We start from the raw sequence: 23,111 nt of genomic DNA, 5'->3' as shown, positions 1-23,111 counted from the left end.
ACACGTTTGTGCTGAACTGCACACCCAAGAGATTCTTTTAAGCTGGGAAGGGTGTCAAAACAATCCAAATCGAAGTGTTCAGAGCACAGGACGGATGTTGGTGAGGGCTCCCACTTGTCACGAGTGCACCTGACTTGCCTCACCCGCTTCGCATGCAGCTCGGGATCTCTGGGAAACTTGAATAAACTTACCCCATCCTTGTGGGTTTTGGAGCAAAAGCCGGCAACACAACGCGAAGGCATAATAACTATATAATACTGTATAATGTCTAATAAAAATACTAATAATGATAAACTGAACACCTGCCGCATCAACAACAAACTGGTAAGTTAGGAGGAAGGTTCTTTCGCTGACATCATATAGCTCCTCCTCCTCATTCGTCTCCTGGGTGCTGCAGCCCCGTCAAATTTGCCCAAATAGCCGCGTTTTTTATCCTAACTTGTAAAATAGGCACCTTCGTGAATTAATATATGGATCATCGGGAATTACTTTTTATGTTATAAAACATTGCCAAAGATGTCAAAAACGTGTCATCAGCACTTTAAGTGTCTATGGCAACTGTGCCTTGCTTTTCTGCTTGGCCCCTTCATCACTGCTTGCAGATGTATTTCTATGTTTGATGCAAAATCAAGGCAGCTTATGACCCAAAGAACACCATATCCACAATGAAACAATGTTTGCAACCAGTATGCTATGGGGCTGCTTCATGTCAGCTGGGACTTGGGTTCTATTCATGATTGGAGCAACCCATGATTCCCTGTAATATAAATTTACTTTAGTACACAACCTACAGACCACTGTTACACAGCTGATGAAAATTTTTCACTGTACAGCACAATTACCCAGAGCACAAATCTAAGTCAACAAAGGAATATTTTGGAATCTAGATCCTATCCAAGGGGGGGGGGGGGGGGGGGGGGGGGGGGGTGTTTAACCCTTGTGTAATGACTTCAAGATGGCTGTGCACAGGAGAACCCCTCTCAATTTGACATATCTAGAGCAACTCTGCATGGAATAAAGCAGAATAAAATTGCAAATCAAAATGTGCCGAGTTGGCAGACTATCCCAAAAGATGTGTGCTGTTTTATCAAAATATTTTTCTAAAATGTTTTTCTTCACTTAAATTTTGTTGGTTACTATAATCACATTAAAGATAGAAGTTATTTAGCAAACTAAATAACAGAGGCGTGTACACATTTTATATCCACCGTATATACACTGCATGACCAAAAGTATGTGGATACCAGAGTATTTAACATCCATCCATTATCGGTAACCGCTTATCCTGTGCAGGGTCGTGGGCAAGCTGGAACCTATCCCAGCTGACTATGGGCGAGAGGTGGGGTACACCCTGGACAAGTTGCCAGGTCATCGCAGGGCTGACACACAGAGACAACCAACCATTCACACTCACATTCACACCTATGGTCAATTTAGAGCCACCAATTAGCCTAACCTGCATGTCTCTGGACTGTGGGGTAAACCTGAGCACCCGGAGGAAATCCACACAGATGCAGGGAGAACATGCAAACACTGCACAGAAAGACCCCATCGGCCACCGGGCTCGAACCCAGAACCTTCTTGCTGTGAGGCGACAGTGCTAACCACTACACTACTGTGCCACCCGAGTATTTAACATCCCATTCTAAAATTGTGGGCACCGATATTGATTCCCCCCCTTTGCTTGTTTAACAGCCTCCACTTACTGGAAAGGTTTTCCACTAGATTTTGGAACATGGCTATGAGGATTTTTGCCCATTTAGCCATAAAAAAGGCAATAGATTAGGCACTGATGTCAGGCATGAAGGCCTGGTGTGCAGCTATCATTCCAATTCACCCCAAAGATTTTTGGTTCAGTTGAGATCATGGTTTTGTGAAGGCCTCTTGATTTCTTCCACACCATCCTTGACAATGTCTTCAGTGATCTCATTTTGTGCACTGGGGCACTGATCATGCTGGAGCATATATGGGCTTCTTCATTTCATTGAAAAGAAACCTAAATGCGACAGCATACAAAGACATTCTAGACAATTGTGTGCTTCCAAGTTTGTGGCAACAGTTTGCGGCAGGCCGACATACAACCATGAGGGTCAGGTGTTCACATACTTTTGTCAATATGTTGTACATATATAGTGATTCTACTGTATAATCAGTAGTTTAAAAAAATCCCACTGATAAGCTTGCGCTGGCACCAAATATACAATATACACACACCCACACAAAATAATGTCCACAAATTTTATACAGGTTGATCCTTTATATCGTTTTTGTAAAAAGATCAAGAATGGCATCACAGAGCAAAAATCAACAACACAAAAGGATTAACATTCACAGCTCCTTTCTAAGAAGCCAATGAACATATTTTCCTGACAAATGTGCATGTTGTCCATTCAAACTAAAAATATGTGCCTTTAGCACAAACACTTAACTAGTTCATGGTCTCACTGTCAAACCGCTGTATGGAACAAAAGAAAATGGTCTAGTTTACCAATGAGTCTGATAAATTAATAATTAAAAAAAAATGCATGTACTTAGTTTCCCCAAGTTGCTGGTGTTGTGTTAGCCAATCCAAAAAAAGTTAATCTAAATACTGTATACAGTCCTACTTTTGTAAAACTGCACTACAACTTTAGGTGTGAGAAAAAGTGTTTACAGGTAAAAGAAATTATTGCATGTATTTGGACTTGCATTAATGTGGCATAGTCGTGATCCTCATACTCTGACTGGCGATGGGGTATGACACCATTGGTGTAGTGGCATGACTCATGGTGATGCCTGGCAGCGGCTGTGCCATGGATACAGCAACCGGGGCCACAGAAGCTGCCACAGGTGCCATGGAAACAGGTGGTGCCATACCTTGTGCAATTGTCTGGGCGAGGGCAGCTGAGAGCGGGGCAATCTCAGGGTTCAGATGGGGTGGAGGAGGAGGGGGTGCAGCAGGTGGGGGCGCAGCATTAGCTGGTGGAGCACCAGCAGGGGCCCCAGCAGGTGCTACCAGTTCCTGCTGGGTTACAGCACGTGGCTGTAGTCCAGCGCTGCTCAAAGTTGTGCGAGTCTGTGCAATGCTATGGTTGTAAGAGCTCACTGATCCAACAGGTGGTGCCAGACTCTGTTCTGATGGTGTGGGTGTTGAGGACAAGGTCATGACCTTTGCCTGGCTGCGGAACTGAGCATTTTGCTCCAGCAAGACTTCATTGGTAGCCATCAAGTTGGAGACCTGAGATGTGGAATATATTATGGGGAAGAAAAGATTTACAGTTAGTCATGACTATTTACATAAAACAGACATCATTGATAAAAGTTGACAGACTAAGGTTAGAAAACATCTCTGACTGTTCTGAGCTCAATCAAAATGAGCCCTTTTAGTCCAAAAGGGATCTTTTGTCAGGAGTGTCGACATAATGACATTCATTTCATTGTATGCAAACTTTTGGCCAGAAAAGTGTGTTGTACAAATCATACAAAACACAAAGTCTGGACACCTTCTAAAAATGGGTGTCATTTATAAACAGTTGATGCAATTGTTTTTTAATTAAACCCCTTGAATTAAAGTTGAAAGTCTACACTTCAAACACATCTTGATCGGATGCTTCAAATCCATTGTGGGGCTGTACAGAGGTAAAATGATGAAAGATGTGTCATTGTTCAAGTCTTTATGGACCCAACTGTACATGGTAAACAACTTCACTTTACAAAGCAAAGTAGCCTGCTCCTGGTGCAGCTTGTTTCTGGTGACATGGAACATACCAAAAAGGTATAAGAATATGAACTTCACTGACAATGAAGTAAAGATACTGTGCATACATACACAGTACCAGTCAAAAGTTTGGACACACCTTTTAATTCAATGCTTTTTTTAATTAATAAAGGACACTTCATGTCTTAAAGTAATGATGGACCGTCATTTCTCTTTACTTAGCTGAGCAGTTCTTGACATTCTATGGATTGCCACAGTTGTCAGATTACAACAGTTGTTTATTTACTATATTTTTATTATTTACCATTTACTGCTTGATGGTCTCAAACACATTAAGAAGTCAGAAATTCTACTCAATTTCTGATGAGACACACCTGTTAATTGAAAAGCATTTCACGTGACTACCTCATGATGCTGGTTAAGATAATGCCAAATGGTGTGCAAAGCATCATCAAGGTAAACAGTGGCTACTTTGAAGAATCTAAAATATGAAACTTTAAAAAAAAATGAAAAAAAAATTAGAAAACACTTTTCTGTTTGCCGCATAATTCTATACATGTTCCATATGTTATTTTATAGTTTTGATGTTTTCAGTATTGTTCTACAATGTAGAAAATAGCCAAAATACAGAAAAACCTATGAGTGAGTCGGGGTGTCCAAATTTGACCGTGTGCGCGCATGTGTGCCCGCAGTTATCATCAGAAATACACTCATCATGGACATGACTGTCATGAACTTACTGTTCTTTTTTTCCTGGGGAAGAATGATCGTACACTATACATCTTTAATAGGGGAAAAAAAAGAATTTGGGGCACAAGTTTTAATTTCACCTCATCATCTCTAGCCGCTCTATCCTGTTCTACAGGGTCGCAGGCAAGCTGGAGCCTATCCCAGCTGACTACGGGTGAAAGGCGGGGTACACCCTGGACAAGTCGCCAGGTCATCACAGGGCTGACACAGACAACCATTCACACTCACATTCACACCTACGGTCAATTTAGAGTCACCAGTTAACCTAACCTGCATGTCTTTGGACTGTGGGGGAAACCGGAGCACCCGGAGGAAACCCACGTGGACACGGGGAGAACATGCAAACTCTGCACAGAAAGGCCCTCGGCGGCCACGGGGCTCGAACCCAGACCTTCTTGCTGTGAGGCGACAGCGCTAACCACTACACCACCGTGCCGCCAAAATTATACATACAGGGTCAAAAATATACATGCACCCACTTAGATTATTAATTCAGTGGTGCTGAAATTTCCGAAGTATCTTAACTGGGCAAGGCCTCTTCACTACTGGTTAGTGCTCATGATTGACTACAGCTGTGCCAACATAAAAAGGGCTTGTTGGACATGTTATTGGGAGGTGTGGCCACCTTGCCAACGTCAGGAAGAACACCTAAACTGGTCACCCTCAGTTGAGAGGAAACTGATTTGGATGATCAGGAAAGAACCAGAAGCTGCTGAAACACCAGTGTCACTGTCTACAGTCAAGCAAGCCTAACACTGCCATGAACTGTGAAGCTGCCATCCAAGAAAGAAGTCCTCTGCTCCAAAATTGTCACCTTCAAGCTCAACTAAAAAGTATGCTTTCGCACACCTTTAAAGTGCTACTTTGATGAGATTTTATTAAATTTAAACAAACAAATTCTCCTGACTCAAAGAAAAATACATCTTGGAAAGTAAATTTCGTTTACATTTTTTGAGACAACTAAAATAGGTCACGAGAAATCTGGATTTTAATATTCAGTATTTCACAGTCTGCCATGTTTATTTTGCATATGTGCACTTGATCAAAAGAGTCAGCGGTAGCAACTGTAAAACTGAACTATGACATCACACACTTAACCTTCTGCTTGAGCTACATAAATATAGTGAAGTTTTGCAATGTGTTCCAATAAAAGTGAGATTTCTTTAAGTTTTTCTTTGGACTGCTCTAAGTTTTTGATTTGGAATCCTGTTCAGATGGCACAGAGTTTGAAAAAACAGTGGTTTTAATACTAATCCCGTTCGATGAAAGTCGAAAACCTCATACAACTGAGGAGGATAGCGAAGCATACAAGAACACCACTGCCTCAGAACAAGAGGAGGATCTTGGTGCTTTTTGGTTGTTCTAGGGAACGCTTCACTGACTATCTTTAAGTGAAAATTTTTTAAATCAAAAGATGAAAATTATGATTTCAGGTAGTTTGGACAAAATAGACTACAATAGAACATGGTGATTTTGACATCTTACCTTCCAGCATTCTGGGACACTAACAATAGTGACTTCAGCTTTCCAGATAGTTGGTACGGCTCCAGAAACAAAGTATTCTTTGAAATCATTTGACATGGTGTGTTTTTCTCATGCAGATGTCGTCAATGCTGTACAAAGCCCAAAGCACCCACTGAGATAATTTTTTTTTTCAACGAAGTCTAACAAACGTAATCCACTTCATGTGATCCATCTCATTTAGTGGCTGTCACAGCTGCACTAGGTGCGCTTCAAGTTGCTACACACATGCACGCCACTCGCCACTCCCAAGCTGACAAGGACTAATTACAGACACCTGTTGAGGACCAAAGCGTATTTACAGCATGTGGATATAAAGACTCGGACAACACACAGAATTTTGCAAATTATACACTCTGTTCCCAAGTGTTCATTGTTACCAAGCCCTTTGTATTCCATACTGCTGTCCTGGTTCTGAGATTGTTTTGTTTATTTGATTCTCCCTCGTCTGTGCCTCGCCTGACCATTGCCCGTTTGCCTATTCCAAGTTTGAATCCGTCTGCCTTCATGTTTTTAAATAAACACACTCTCTGCGATTACCTCTGTTCATCCACCTAATCAATACAATACCTGACCGTGGCGAGTTATAGACTGAAATCCCTGCCTCAAGATCAGCTGTATTGCTACAGCCTTGCACAACACAATGACTCAGAGGCATCTTTCACATTAAAAAAAAGGCTGTTTTTTTTTAAAATCATGATATTCGGGCCCATGAATACTGAAAATTGCAACTTTCACACAACAGCATTACACATGACTGTTTGGTTGAGTGTATGACGTCACTGCCCATGTCGACCCATTCCCTGACCGAGTTCAACAAAATGCAATGGCTGAAATAGTGGTCACAAAAACTCGCATTTGTGATACAAATTTCGAGGGGGGGCATGCATGCAGGTTTTATTGAAAGACAAAACATTATAACTGCAAAGTATGAAAAAGTGTTTCATCATTTTGGTAAAATTTCAAAAGTAGCGCTTTAAAGGCAAACAAAACCCAAAAATAAACTCCTTTATACTGGCAGATAATATCCATACAAGACAAGTTTGATTATTCATTTGTTCATATTTCTACCTGTATACTGTGTATTTGCCTTTCTTTTAAAATATGTCCGTGGGTGCTGACATCTTACTCTCTTAGAGGCTCAAATATTGCACTCTGAGTACAAATTACGCAAGAGAATTATGTCATTTACTTACCACGTGACTTACTGAGGTTGAGATCTAGTTGATACATTTCTTCTAAATTGTTGTAAACAACCCTAAAGAGGCTCGACTGTCAAGCATTTAGTTGTAAAAATAAGCCCAATCACTGAAGCAATGAATACACACACACACACGTAAACAATGAGCGCACACACGAGCCTTTGAAAAGCTGGGTTTTTTGCCTATAAACACTCCATCGCTAGCTACTGTTTTTTTTTTCTCTCCCCAAAACGTTAAAATTTTCCTTGCACTTTTGTGCAAGATGCTTTTGTTTGTTTTTATTCACTGAGAAACATGATCTTTTTAGATGGCAAGAATCGCATTGCTGACAATGGACAGTCAGTACTGCATATGCGTCATCTAACCAAGTGAGATTCAGATTTCAGAAAAGTGAAATCAATTGATTCACGCATTTCATTACCAGTAAAAATCACATGGTTACGGAAAATTTCTGATCAGATGTTTAGAATCAGAAGCCTTTGTCACATATTACAGCACAGTGAAATTCTTTCTCTGCATTTAACCCATCTGAAGTAGTGAACACACACACACACACACACACACACACACACACACACAGAGAAAGAAAATGAACGTGTGTGTGAGAGAATACACGTGTGTGCAAGCAAGCGCACAGTGGCACCCATGAATTTTTTTTTAAAGAATATTAGAAGCCTTTATTTGCTGGTTGTGTTTTACTAAGTTGTGTCACAAGCAGATATCCAGTTTCAGCACAAATGTCTGCACCTACGCAGGGCTCAAAATTAACTTTTTTTCTTTGTGTCCCCCCCAGTGGTCCCGAATTCTGTGTTGTATTGTCCCGAATGGAAGCAATAGTGTCCCCATTTTTTTCCTCTCTGAAATAACCAGTGGTTAATATTATCATTTGAAGTTACTATTATATTTGTAACTATGCGATTTTGAACCCTTTATATAATTTTTACAATAAGTCACAAAACACAAGTGACACATGTCCTATACATCATCTACTTCAAAATTACAGTTATTGCATTTTCAGTTTATTAAACTTTGGCGATCTCACTGTATGAATAGATACCCGTTTATTTAAAGGGGCCAACTAGCTCATTCAGAAAATGTTTCAACTCACTCCATCTGCAGTACACTTTAGTTGAAAATAAGACCCCTTTTATGGTCATTTCATCTACTTATACCTTGAATATCTGTTGGCATATATAAGGCCAACTTATCATTTTCACCATTACCGTTATCCATTTTTATGTAATATACCTGTTGCCCCATTCAGAGATGTTTTGAAAGCCATCAGCCATACCATCAATGGATGAAATGCCCTTGAACAAGGCACCTACCCCAACATTGCTACAGGGACTGTAACACTGTAAAAAACTGTAAAGTCACTTTGGATAAAAGTGTCATATCATATAAGTGCAAACAAAGCAGAGAGACGTTATGTCTGGGCTTTCAGTTTCTTCCCCGCGGTCGGTCCGCTTCAACCACTTCAGCATTTTTGTTCTGGCAAGAGTCGGCGCAGCGTGTGCGGTAGCAGTTCCATTCCAAGTCCATATAACGCGGACTCCGGCCGAAGATTTTAGAACAGAATGCGCTGCTCTGTAGCCTACTGATGCAGGTGCATCGAAAGTGTAGCTACTAATGTATTTTTCGCTGTTAACGTTTTAAAATTAAAATTGACAAATTAGGTGAAGGGTGGCACGGTGTTGTAGTGGTTAGCGCTGTCGCCTCACAGCAAGAAGGTCTGGGTTCGAGCCCCGTGGCCGGCGAGGGCCTTTCTGTGTGGAGTTTGCATGTTCTCCCCGTGTCCGCGTGGGTTTCCTCCGGGTGCTCCGGTTTCTCCCACAGTCCAAAGACATGCAGGTTAGGTTAACTGGTGACTCTAAATTGACCGTAGGTGTGAATGTGAGTGTGAATGGTTGTCTGTGTCTATGTGTCAGCCCTGTGATGACCTGGTGACTTGTCCAGGGTGTACCCCGCCTTTCGCCCGTAGTCAGCTGGGATAGGCTCCAGCTTGCCTGCGACCCTGTAGAACAGGATAAAGCAGCTAGAGATAATGAGATGAGATGAAATTAGGTGAATGTCTACGTATGTGTTACGGCTTTGTAAATAATATTAATGTAGAACTTTTTTTCTAGATCCATTTTTTTCATTGTCCCGGGATTGTCCCAAATATGATAATTTTGTGTCCCGATGACATTTTTTATGGTCCCCGGGATGTCGGGACACCGTTAGTTTCAAGCACTGCACCTACGGTAGGTAAGCCCATTCTTAGCAATATCACAACTTTTACAATGGATAAATTGTTAAGTTTTATTTTTAATTTAAACATGGTGTGTTTTGTTTTTGTTTTTTTTTGGGGGGGGCCCCACTTGCTGTGATCGGCAAACGCCGCTTATTTTTGGGTTTTGTTTGGCTTTAATGCCGCCACCTTCAGTTGCTGCTTATTTCTGTGTCTTCTGCCTTTAGTTTTGCCTTCAGTAGGCCTAAATGAAAAGCATGCTCAAAATCAGGTTGAGGTCAGGTGACTGACGCAGTCATTTAAAAGGATATACGTAGAGCCATAGCCTCACTTTCGTTTATAAATGCCTTGAGACCTCAAGAATGGCACAGGAATAGTTTTAAGCATCAACAATAAATCTAAAGGGGTGTTCCCACGGCAACTTTTACTCCGGTGTAGCACCGGGGCTGCCCCGGTAGAGCGTTCACACGGTACAAAGTTATAGCGGTGTAGCCCCTGAAAGCTGCTTAAACCGGTGCAAATCTAACCCTGCTCGGGAGGTGGTTTAAGAAATTTACTCCGGAGTAAATGCTAGTTTGCGGGGCAGCACCGATATAAAATGGGACGTCTGAACGCTACAGGGGTAGACTCGCTACGCGTGAGGAGAGTTGATTACATACGGGCATTGCATAACTTGCATCCTGGTATTTTGCGCTTCCAAAATGGCGAATATCAACAACAACAGAACTGCGTGTCTTCCAGTGTTGCCAGATTTGGCAGTTTTAAGTGCATTTTGACGGATTTGAACATATTTTGGGATGGAAAACGTCAGCAATATCTGGCAACACTGGTGTCTTCATCCACGTTGTTTTCCCGGCGCTTGGTGATGCCATGACAACCGGGAAAAAGAAGTACAGTTTCACGCATGCGCATATTTCATTTCCGCATTATTACTATCGGAAATGATAGTAATAATGATAGGAAATGATAGTAATAAAAGGAAATATCAAAACTTTATTACTATCAAAGGAAATGATAGTAATAGTTTTTGCTACTATAACACGGTCGCAGAAACTGCCGTGTGACCGCAAGTGGGGCTGCACCGGTGCTAACACGCTTCTCTCTAGTAAGCAGGGTTGTGACGTGTGAACGCTGCGCAAAATTTACACCAGTGTAAGATATATCGCAACAAAATACATCGGTGCAGCATCGATGCAAATATGTGCCGTGTGAACACCCTATTATATAGTAATTTTTACGATTAAAGTGATTCATATAGGTAGCGGTCTGAGTGAATGACCTTGACATCCGTAACGTCACAGCAGGAAGTCTATCAATCTCATTGCCATTTCTGCTATACTAAAACACAGAGCTGACTGCAACTCCGATCCTCCATTCTGAGCTAATTTATCACCATGCCACGTAGATGTGTTTTAGGCTGGTACAGCAACACGACAGAAGCAGGATTTATGTTGCATTCATAGCCCAAGAATGTTCAAACTGCAAAGATCTGGACATGTTTTGTGAGAAGTTCATGGGCACATTGGGCGCCTACGAAGTGGTCTCTCCTCTGCTCTGTACATTTTACTGAAGACTCATACAAGACCTCTGGTCTGTTGAGGAGCGTTGGCTATAAGCCTGTGTTGAAAGAGGGTGCAGTACCAACAATTAAAGGAAAAGAAAACTACAAGGAAAGTATTTATTTTATTTATTTTTTTTTTTTAAAAAGGAAAGTGAGTTCAGTTGCACCAGTCCTCCCGGAGTGAGCTGAGGGTTGTTGCTAAAACCTGGGACAGAATGGGATGGGACATATTGCTCAGGCAGTGACCTCCCTGCAGTTGTTGCTAAAACCGGTGACATCCCGCTCCGTCCCAGGTTTTAGTAATTGCCTGAGCCCAGCAGTAAATGGAGGAATACACAGTATGAAGAAAAGTGAATGAGTGGAGCAGCCCTGATTTCTAAACTGGACATTGCTGCCATCTCACCCTTACATGGAAGAAGTGAATGAACAGAGAACTGAACGAACAACTGAAAGTCAGATTGTTTTTAAAACAATCGGCCTTCAAGAAGCGAGAACACAGAAAGGGTAAGCTCTGACTCATTTGGATTAAAAAAAAAAAAAAAAAAAAAAAAAAACCACACACAACTCGTTGTTTACCTGCATTTAGATTAATACATGTAACTTGTATTGTGTGTTTAAGTTACCGGTATGAGATTATTTAATTTGCTTCAGAATGTGATTGTCTCAGTTCATCTGATTATTTAATTAGCCTTTTACATTTTATCAGTGAAAATGCATGCATATGTTGCATAAGTTATAACACCTATCCTGTTTTAATGAGAGTCAACCCACAATCAGTGAAGTCAAATCAGTCTTAGTTGAGCAAGTCGGTTATGGTATTTCTTACTTTCACCATAAATTTTTATTTCTATGACTTTGGTCGATAGCTGTAAAAGGCCTCGGCCTTAAAGCCGGTTCCTGCTGTAACGTCACACACTCAGGGCTGGCTGGCTCAGCGGGGCAGCTCGAATGCCAACTTTGCGGTCGATTTTAACTCTCAAAAATATATATATATTTTTTATTCCCATTTATGCAGCATACAAGAGTCAAGGATGGAGATACTCATCTCATCTCATCATCTCTAGCCACTTTATCCTTCTACAGGGTCGCAGGCAAGCTGGAGCCTATCCCAGCTGACTACAGGCGAGAGGCGGGGTACACCCTGGACAAGTCGCCAGGTCATCACAGGGCGGATGGAGATACTATCCACTCAGAAATTTATTTAAAAATAAAGGCTCTGTGTATCTCCTTTAACAACATTCCAATTCTTTCCCTCAAGAAGCACTTGGGTTGCTTTTGTGGTAGGGTCATTATCCATTAGTTTGTTTTAGGAACCTAGTTTGCATAAAATGAAAATTCATACTGAAATGTACCTTTTATCTAAAGCTAGGACTGTTAAATACAAGATCTCTTGCACCTAAAGTACTTATTGTTAATTAAGTGATTACTGATCAGAAGTTTAATGTACTGTGCTCAATAGAAACATGGATCAAACCAAAGGAATATGGATCATTAAATGAAGCTAGCCCTCCCAGATACAGTTGTGGTTAGAAGTTTACATCCAGTGACATGAATGTCATCTTGGATATAAATTGTCATGGCAATATTTGGGCTTTCAGTAATTTCTTTGAACTGTTCTTTTTCTGTGGCAGAATGACTGTACAACATACATCTTTAATTAAAAAACCCCCACAAATTTGGCGCACAAGTTTTAATTTTCTTTGGGTTTTCTGAAATCAACACAGGGTCAAAATTATACATACAGGGTCAAAAGTTTATATATGCTCACTTAGATTATTAATTCAGAAGTGCTGAAACTTCCAAAATGTCTCTTATCTTGCGAAGCCAGAGGTCTCTTAACTTCCTGCTAATGATCAGGATTGACTACAGTTGGTAGCTTCTCTGTGCCTTCATAAAAAGGGTTTGTTTACAGCACTCATTGGATTGACCAACACACAGTAAAATGGGAAAGTCCAAGGAGCTCAGTGCAGGTCTGAGAAAGAGGATCGCAGATATACTGTGGGTGGTAAAAGAGAGCAACTGGACTTGCTTGAAGATGCTTGAAGATTCTTGAAGACGTTTCACCTCTTCTTGAAATGTCTTCAAGAATCTTCAAGCAAGTCCAGTTGCTCTCTTTTACCACCCACAGTTACTATGACCTGGATGACTGAGAATCTTCACAGACATCGCAGATATACACAACTCTGGAATGTCTCTTGGAGCCATTTCTAAACAAGTGCAAATTCCAAGATCAGTTCAAACAATTTACTTAGTTTCCAAGTTACTGTGAGGTGTAGTCACTTTGCCAAGCCACTTTGCTTCAAGAAAACCCAAACTGTCAACCCTCAGCTGAAAGGAAATTAGTTTGGATGATCAGGAACAACCTGGGAACCACTATGGCACAGCCCTACCATGAACTGGAAGCTGATGGATAGCCTTCTGGAGGATAGCTGTATGGTCAGATGAGACAAAGCTTGAGTTGTTCGGCCACAATGGCCACCATGTACAAAGGGACACTGTACCAGCTGGTGGTGGTGGTAGGATCATGATCTGGGGCTGTTTTGCTGCCAGTGGAACAGATTCATTGCACAAAATGGATGGAATAATGAAGGACTACCTCAATTCTTCAGCATAAACCATCAGAAGCTTGAACACAACTTAGGAGTTACAACAGGACAATGAACCCAAACACGCATCAGAACTGGTTGTGGAGGATAAAGCAGGCTAACATTAAGCTTAAAGCAAGTCCTGACTTCAACCCTATTGAAAATATATGGACCGTGCTTATAAGTTGAGTCCATGCCAAGAAAAAAAAAAAAAAATTTATTGAACTCTACAAATTCTACCATGAAGAGTCGTGAAATATCCTGCCAGAAGCTTGTTCATGTTAAACACAAATGTTTGGTCAAGGTGAATCTTGTGAAGAGACATTTTACCCAAATATTAGGTGTGCTGTATGTATATTTTGACCCTGTATGTATAATTTTGACCCTGTGTTGATTTCAGAAAACCCAAAGAAAATTAAAACTTGTGCACCAAATTCGTGTTGTTGTTTTTTTTATTAAAAGATGTATGCTGTACATTCTGCCACAGAAAAAAAGAACAGTTCAAAGAAATTACTGAAAGCTCAAATATTGCCATGACATTCATGTCACTGTATGTAAACTTCTGACCACAACTGTATATACAATCAGCCTCATCTAACTGACAGAGTGGGAGGTGTCAGTTATTTTAATGATAATCTACACGTCACACAAAAACCTGTGCATGGTGATGAGAACCAACCCTGTAAATAATAATAATAATAATAATAAGCAGAATGGACTGGCTGGACTTTTTTGTGGCTACACGTTAGTATAAAACATATGTAGCCACAAAAAAGTCCAGCTAGTCCATTCCGCTAATTATTATTATTTACAGGGTTAGTTCTCATCACTTTGCTCCTGCAGAGGATACACCGAGATGGCGGCTTTAGACAATTAATGCAAACAGTTTTGCTACAATGCCTTAGGACTACAACTGCACTCAAGTCTGCATCAGTGAACAGTTGATAACTTCAACACAGACTTCATGTCAAAGCTATAATGAATTTCCTGTTTACACAATTGCACTTTTTGACCATGTAGGACACAGAAACAAGTTATTTATAATCGCACTATTAATCACACAAATGAGGATGGGTTCCCTTTTGAGTCTGGTTGCGCTCAAGGTTTACTTTTTATTTAGTTCTCTGTAATATATGCATTTAGGCCAAACAAAAAAAAATGGTTTCCTATTACATGCCTTGAAAAATTAGGGTAGGTTGGTAGGGATTTTTTTTTTTTGAAAAAATATGTTTCCATGGCCATCACCACTCTTTTTCCCCCCATATTCACAATATCCACCCACCCAACACTCTGTTTGAATGCATGTTTGCAGGTATTCTGATTTCAGAAATAAACACTAAAGAACACTTTTCAAAGATTTATTTCGAACCATACACAAACTTCTCACACTGAACATGTGCGTTGAACTGTAAAGATCAGCTGTTCAATGTCTACTTCCCATATGGCCTGTAGCAAATGTCTTTTATGCCTTTTTGAAGGCACTCGTCACATACTTCAATAACTGTTTTAAATCTTTTTCTCAGATCTGGTTTAACACAGACAGAGTCTTTAAGACAATATGGACAAATGTCTGTTCTTCCAAATCCACTGCTATAGTAGGCCATTTCAACAGGATCTGCACAGTTGAGAGGCATTCTGACACCAGAAACTCAGGCAAGAAAATGTTCGTGGGGTATTACTGGTGCCCCGCAAGAGTACTTGAACTCTGACAGCAACGCAGTGAGTGCTGTTTGTTGTCGGGGTGTCAACCAATGCTTCGCGTAGATGATTTCTATATTTACTCTAGAACTACTGGTATAAGCTAACAAATCTTCAATGTCTTTAAATGTCTCTTTTTCTAGTGACATAATTTGTCCAAGACTGGGCTTGCGATGTGCAAGACACGTCTTTCAGCACACAAACCACCGCCATTTTCGTTGCTTCCTGTTAGTTATGCGCATGCGTACAATCGGCTGTTTACGATGCAAGAGACACTCGCGCTATGCATAACGTACGGACGTTGGTCTATGACCAGGGACAACCACGCTGTGTTCATCGCATGAACGTTTTGTAGACTGAGAGGGGGTCGGTCGGGTAACCGGAAAAACAGTATTTTTTGTTTGTTTGTTTGGCCTTATACATTTCTGTAAAGATGCATTGTGACAATGCCTGTTGTTAAAAGTGCGAACCAAATAAAACTGAACTGTACTGTACTATGAAGCACCATCAATTTTGCAGCATCTGACCGAATCTGAGCAGAAACTATAGTGCTGTATACTTTGGAGTTCATTCTACGAATTCTATCAGCAGACACATCAATAAACACCAGTGACCCACTTCCACTGCCAGCCATACATGCCCATGCCATAACCCTGCCTCCACCATATTTGACAAATGATGGGGTATGCTTTGGAGAATGAGCCCTTCCTTTCCTTCTCCATACTCTTCTCTTCCCATCATCCTTCTATAAGTTAGTCTTGGGTTTATCCAAAGAATCTTGTTCCAGGGTTTTGTTTTGTTTTTTTTTGTAGATGTTTGGATCATATTTTGAGAGTTCCCATGAACGGCTATCAAATGCAATTTCAACACTTGGAATCAACTCCAGACATTTTATCTCCTTAATTCAGCACAAAATGGGCCACATCTGGATATGAAACGGCTTATCAGTTAATTGCCGAATTACTTTTGAGTTTGTGAAAACGGAGGGACTGTATAAAACATGGCTGTAATTTATAAAATGGTTAATGAAATTTTTTTAAAAACATTGAATTAAAACTGAAAGTCTCCACTTCTAATACATTTTTAATGCTTCGTTTCAAATCCATTGTGGGGTTGTACACAGGCAAAATAAATTGTTTTTTTTTTTTTAAATCATTAAATGACGAAGTATTAGAACATCTTTACTTTTATATTTTGGCAATGAACATAAACACTTTCCCATAAAAAGGTTTCAAGCAAATTCAAATAACCCTTTGTGGGAAACTATACAATCAAAACACCTTAAAGGAACAGTCCACCGTATTTCCATAATGAAATATGCTCTTATCTGAATTGAGACGAGCTGCTCCGTACCTGTCCGAGCTTTGCGCGACCTCCCAGTCAGTCAGACGCGCTGTCACTCCTGTTAGCAATGTAGCTAGGCTCAGCATGGCCAATGGTATTTTTTGGGGCTGTAGTTAGATGCGACCAAACTCTTCCGCGTTTTTCCTGTTTACATAGGTTTATATGACCAGTGATATGAAACAAGTTCAGTTACACAAATTGAAACGTAGCGATTTTCTATGCTATAGAAAGTCCGCACTATAATGACAGGCGTACTAACACCTTCTGTGCGCTTCGGCAGCGCATTGATACGGAGGGTATCTTAAATGTTCAGTACTAATTTCAACCCAATCTAGTGAAAAATAAGCAACTGATGATGCTTAGAGTACACATACAGAATCACAAAAATTAAAAGGGGTCAAACTTCAAAATATCATAACCAAGAAAGTATTTGAAGCAGAGCTATAGGATTTTGCAAGGTTCAATTAATTTAATAGAAGCTTTTACATTTGTTTAGTTTTTCCAAGAAAATCCATGACATGAACTGGAAAGATTTCTGAATTTTGGTTAAGTTGGCATGGAATGACCCTTATATTAGTGAATCAACTATTCCCTGATCAAATTCCAGAGTGGTTTACCTAGGTACCTAGCCCTGTATAAAATGAGAGTGGGCAGCTATGCAGAAACAGTAAAAGCTGAGAGAAAGAAGCAGTTAGAACAACTTGAAACACGAAAGTAGTATATTTAAGACACTATAAATGGTGTCACAGCTGGTCAAAGTGTTGTGTGCGAGAGAGAGACTGACTCTCAAATCATGCACAGGCTAAAACGGAGTGCTTTTATTGTAGCATATTAAAGTAATTTGCAGCCTAGCTTATTTTACCTATATTAGATTGAATTTACTAATTTAGTTCAAATTTACTTGAAATGTGAATTATACTTAAAGTACTGCGTATAGGTCAAGCTGTATTTTGGTGGCACAATGGTACTCACTGTTCAGTGCAGAAAGTTTACATAATAAGTTAAAATTTACCTGTTGCTTTATCTCCTGCTAAGTGAACGCAAGGTAAGGCTGAAGCCATTCATTTTCCATCACTTACAAATAACTCATTACAGATATGGCCACATAAAAATGGGTATATAAATCCAGGAAATTCATCCACATATCTTCTCAAAACAGTAGTCCTGTTCAACAAAATGTTTTGAGAACTATACGGAAATTATGAGCACTAAAAGGACTAAACTCCGGTTTTTATGAGCGTTCATGAAGCCTGACATATGAGCAACAATGTTTAACCCTGTCTTTAATTGTACTACAAAGAAAACCATGTGATATGAAACAGTCTCAGGTTAATTGTAGTTGCATAAAGTGAGTTCATTCATTAACTTATTCATTTAAGAAGCATTTATTTCCAGAACACTGGTATCTTTACGTTACCAGTGTTTCCTGAGCCTGGACCTTGATTACCCCTGCACACCAGACGAGTCTGTTACTCCCGCATAACTGTTTCAATTCACCTGCTCATTTACAGGGCAAATTTTAAATCGGTGTGTTAATACAGGGATATTGCAGGTTTTGGATTTGGAAGTACTACATTAAACCAACACAATTTCTAATCCTCACCTGTTTCTTGAGCTCTTCCACTCGCTTCCTCAGCAAAGCATTTTCCTCCTCCAACAGACGATACTCCAAAGGCCGGGTGGAAATCGTGGCCTGCACGCCTAAATCATAGTGGCCTCCCCCAGTCCCATCAACCAATCTCAGCCCTTCTAATCGTCGTCTCTTCAGCTGAAGAGCTGCGTGGTCAACAGGGCTATCCAGTGGCCCAGGATCAAACAGTCCATTCTCAAATAGTGATTCATAAACTGAACACGGACCCCGGTCATAGCGCCGTTGTCCAGCAGCCCCCAGGGATAGACAACTTCCTATGGAACCACCCCCTCCTCCACCACACAATCCCTGATCTCTGCACCCTCCAATGGTGGGGCTTCCCATCCCCATTATGCTCCCTCCATTTGCTCCAACAAATCCTGACACCCCACCACAGGTCACACCTCCACCGCTTGCATTCACTATTCCACTCACCCCACTTGAGACACCCATCATCCCCACTGCACTGAATCGTGAAACCTCATGCTCATGGTCCTTCCGCACATGACGAAACTTGCACTTGTTGCCCCGCTGGCATTCCCCTTTCAAGAAGTCTCTGCATATGGGTGCCTCACCACGGCTCTGTGGCAGGTCAGTGAGGGACAGGCCAAGGCCTGCTGCCACTTTCCACCGCAGCCACAGTGGCAGCTCACCAGTCTTTTTGTAGTAGTCTTCATCTTCCTTAGAGCCATGCACAAAGCGGCAGTTGGTACGCACACACTCTTTGTTCTGGTGGTCATGACAGAAGACAAACTCGTTCTTCCGTGCACCAAGATCAGGCACCTCATTGAAGTCTGGATGACGGAAACGACAGCGCTTGCCACGCTTACACACATTCCGTAAGAAGTCACGGCAAACGCCATCTGATGGCGAGCCAGAGCCAAAGCTGCCACTGGCTCCACTGCAAGTGTGGCCATTTCCCAGGGCACCGCTGCATCCCATGGCCCCAGAACCACTGTTCCCACCAGTTGAGCTTCCCCCAACTCCCCCTCGACCGTCTGCACCCCCAGTCAAGCCAGACCCAGGACCTACTTCCTCCCCTACCCCCGTGCCAGCTCCCCCTCCACTGCCGCTCCCGCTGCCACCTACCAGGTATGCACTATCCCGGTCAGGCATGGCGCTCAGCGCAGTCAAAAAGGTAGCCCGTTTTCATGTGTGGGCCAGAAAAGACAGGCCTGATTATTGTTCAAGGCCTGATGATTTTAAAAAAGTACCCAGATCAGACTGTTGCAATCTGCAACTCCAGTGTGGTAAACTGTGGAAAGACAAAATACAAAATTACATAATTAAGAGAGATATAGGCAGACAACATTTCTAATCTAGAACTTTTAACATCAAACAAGCTTAATTTGTTTTTAATTGTAGAATTCTAATGACTCGTCATACTATTATTTTGGAGTTACCAAGGTGACCAGGTTATGAGAAACTGAACTAATTAAGTAGCCAATCTAATAGGACAAGTTTAGAGTAATTTATAAAATAGTAAGCTTTTAAAACACTACAAAGACTTTTCTGTTTTTGAGGGCTGCACGAGCCTTTATCCCAAGTTTACATATGTACGCACAAAACCTAAGCGCAGATGGCTAACCATGAAATTCTAAAGTGTGGATAGCTTGACGCAGATAGAAGGTGAAACGTCACATTGTGTCAGAGTTTACAAACTCATTACCATACAAAATCCTGAATATACGACTAGTAAATGTTCAAGTGCCATTTCCAAGTAGGAAAATTGATATTGTACAGTTTCTGACACCACTTGAATGCAGTTTAAAAAAAAAAGTGCATCATTTGTGTACAACAATGTGGTCTAGGGTGTGTTAGTCCGCTTATACAACATTGATTTATTCAATGGTGAACGACAAGCATTTTAATGGTTTATAGGTAGAATTAACATGGTGGAATGTCCAAGAGACAAGTTAGCTCCTATTCGCACCAGTCATTCCATCACTAGTCCCTCTCTCTCACATCCCACGGACATTAAATACAATTTATTTACTGCTACTATGCTGTAACCCCACATTCACACCAAATATGGCAAGAGCATCAAAAATGACAGCAAGTCATTGAATCTCGGCAGGGAGATAGTTGGCGGCACGTCTTGGGCGGTGGGGGCATCAGAATAAACGTGAAGTTCAGGCAATCTCATGGTTATGAGTTACAATACAGTTCAGCAGCAATTAATCTGAATTTAGAAGGCTATTTGGTCAATTCTTCCTCATTTTAACGATACAATACAAAGTGTTCATTATTTATCCATCGCTCACACAACACTCACTCATTCTTCATACTTATTTACTAAAATGGGTCACCAAATTAAAGTCCTGCCTGCCCAAGTAAAGTCTATTTCCAAAACCAAATACCGAGTATGTATAACCCCAATTCCAAAAAAAGTTGGGATGCTGTGTAAACTGTAAATAAGAACAGAATGCAATCATGTGCAAATAATGGAAACCTTATATTTCATTGAAAATAGTACAAACACAGCAAATGTTGAAACTGAGAATTTTTTTTTTTTAAACTATATACTCATTCTGAATTTGATGTCAGCAACACATTTCTACAAAGTTGGGACAGGGGCATGTTTACCACTGTGCTGTATCACTTCTACTTTTAGCAACACTCTATAAATGTCAGAACTGAGGAGACAAACTGCTGTAGTTTTGAAAGAGAAATGTTATCCCATTCTTGCCTGACATACAATTTCAGTTGGGCAACAGTTCGGGGTCTCCTTTGTTGTATTTTGCGCTTCATAACACACCAAATGTTTTAAATAGGAGACAGGTCTGGACTGCAGGCAAGCCAGTTTAGCACCTGGACTCTTACTATGGAGCCATGCAGTTTTAATGTGTAGAAAGTGGTTTGGCATTGTCTTGCTGAAAGAAGAAAGGCTTTCCCTGAAAAATATTTTGTCTGGATGGCAGCATATTGTTCTGAAAAATGTATACATCATTCAGCATTAATAATGCCTTCCCAGATGTACAAGCTACCAATGTCATGTGCACTAATGCATCCTCATACCATCACAAATGCTGGCTTCTGAACTGTGCACTGATAAGTTGGATGGTCCCTCTCCTCTTTAGGCCAAACAAACAAAAAAAAAAAAAAACACCTTTGTTTCCGTTATCCGACTGACCGCCCCGTAACTCCCACCCCCTCTCAGTCTACAAAACGTTCATGCGATGCACACAGCGTGGTTGTCCCTGGTCATAGACCAACGTCCATACGTTATGTATAGCACAAGTGTCTCTCGCATTGTAAACAGCCGATTGTACGCATGCGCGTGACTACCTCTAACAGGAAGCAATGAAAATGGCGGTGGTTTGTGTGCTGAAAGACGCGTCTTGCACATCGCAAGCCCAGTCTTAGACAAATTATGTAGCTAGAAAAAGAGAGACATTTAAAGACACTGAAGATTTGTTAGCTTGTACCAGTAGTTCTAGAGTAAATATAGAAATCATCTACGCGAAGCATCGGTTGACACCCCGACAACAAACAGCACTCACTGTGTTGCTGTCAGAGTTCGAGTACTCTTGCGGGGCACCAGTAATACCCCACGAACATTTTCTTGCCTGAGTTTCTGGTGTCAGAATGCCTCTCAACTGTGCAGATCCTGTAGCCTACTATAGCAGTGGATTTGGAAGAACGGACATTTGTCCATATTGTCTTAAAGACTCTGTGGGTTAAGCCAGATCTGAGAAAAAGATTTAACCTCCTAGGGCCTAGCGTCCACATATGTGGACAGCACTTTTTAGAAATTCAGAACAAGAATCCACATATGTGGACATACTTTTTCTCAAAAAGTACATCTTATCAAAGATGATGCTTAGTTTTTATTCTAATCAGGTTCTAATAAGCCCAAATAGCAAAAAGAAATAAAAAATGCATGTAAAAAAAAACAGCTTGGGTCTTAGGAGGTTAAAACAGTTATTGAAGTATGTGACGAGTGCCTTCAAAAAGGCATAAAAGACATTTGCTACAGGCCATATGGGAAGTAGACATTGAACAGCTGATCTTCACAGTTCAACGCACATGTTCAGTGTGAGAAGTTTGTGTATGGTTCGAAATAAATCTTTGAAAAGTGTTCTTTAGTGTTTATTTCTGAAAACAGAATAACTGCAAACATGCATTCAAACAGAGTGCTGGGTGCGTGGATATTTTATTGTGAATATGGGGGGGGGGGAGTGGTGATAGCCATGGAAACATTTTTTTCAAAAAAAAAATCCCTACCGACCTACCCTAATTTTTCAAGGCATGTAATAGGAAACAATTTTTTTTGTTGTTTGGCCTTAATGTGGAGGACATGGTGTCCATGATTTCTAAAAAGAATTTCTACTTTTGATTCATCAGACCTCAGAGTAATTGTCCACTTTACCTCAGTCCATTGTAAAAGAGCTCAGGCCCAGAGAAGGTGGCAGTATTTCTGGATATTGTTACCTTGCCCGGGACGGAGTCCACCAGGGGGTGAGGTATTGTTTTCGTTCGGGTTTTTGCTTTTTTGTTAACGATATTACAGGAAAATGGCTGGATCAACCTTCATGAAACATTCAGGATAGATGGGCACTGGTGTCAAATAGAACCTCCAACATTTTGAGGGTCATCTGGTCAAGGCCATCAAAAAGGTCAAAATCGTTTTTTGTTGTGGGTACTGCCTCATATAGAGGAGCTAGCCACTATGTCATCGTGCTGTAAGAATGTAATAGTCATGCACTGCGCATGCACGTGTTCCAATTAAAATGGCCAGTGAGTGTAAACAATTTAGTTCACCATTAGAAATAAATAGACTAAACTATAGAAATCGCTTTCTGACATGTTTATGCTTATTACAGAGGGAAAGTGCGTTCCACTGAGCTCTAGCGCTGAGCCATTTCCGAGAAATAAGAGTTTCGGTCATGG

The 23,111-nt window shown here is 40.9% G+C and overlaps 1 protein-coding gene across 1 annotated transcript in view; it reads right to left on the bottom strand.

Annotated features, from left to right (window-relative positions):
• Positions 1-2,243: 2,243 nt before the first annotated feature.
• zc3h10 (zinc finger CCCH-type containing 10) overlaps positions 2,244-23,111 on the bottom strand; it is a 31,824-nt gene continuing 10,956 nt past the window's right edge. Inside the window, exons 2-3 of the mRNA XM_060919143.1 lie at positions 18,192-19,473; positions 2,244-3,217 (exon numbers count right to left, since the gene is read on the bottom strand). Coding sequence (XP_060775126.1) covers positions 2,690-3,217; positions 18,192-19,334 — 1,671 coding nt within the window. The 5' untranslated portion in view covers positions 19,335-19,473 and the 3' untranslated portion in view covers positions 2,244-2,689. The remainder of the gene's footprint in view (positions 3,218-18,191; positions 19,474-23,111) is intronic.

This window comes from Neoarius graeffei, chromosome 4 (genome assembly GCF_027579695.1).
Source record: "Neoarius graeffei isolate fNeoGra1 chromosome 4, fNeoGra1.pri, whole genome shotgun sequence".
Lineage (NCBI taxonomy): Eukaryota > Metazoa > Chordata > Actinopteri > Siluriformes > Ariidae > Neoarius > Neoarius graeffei.
This window is presented reverse-complemented; position numbering and strand designations above follow the sequence as displayed.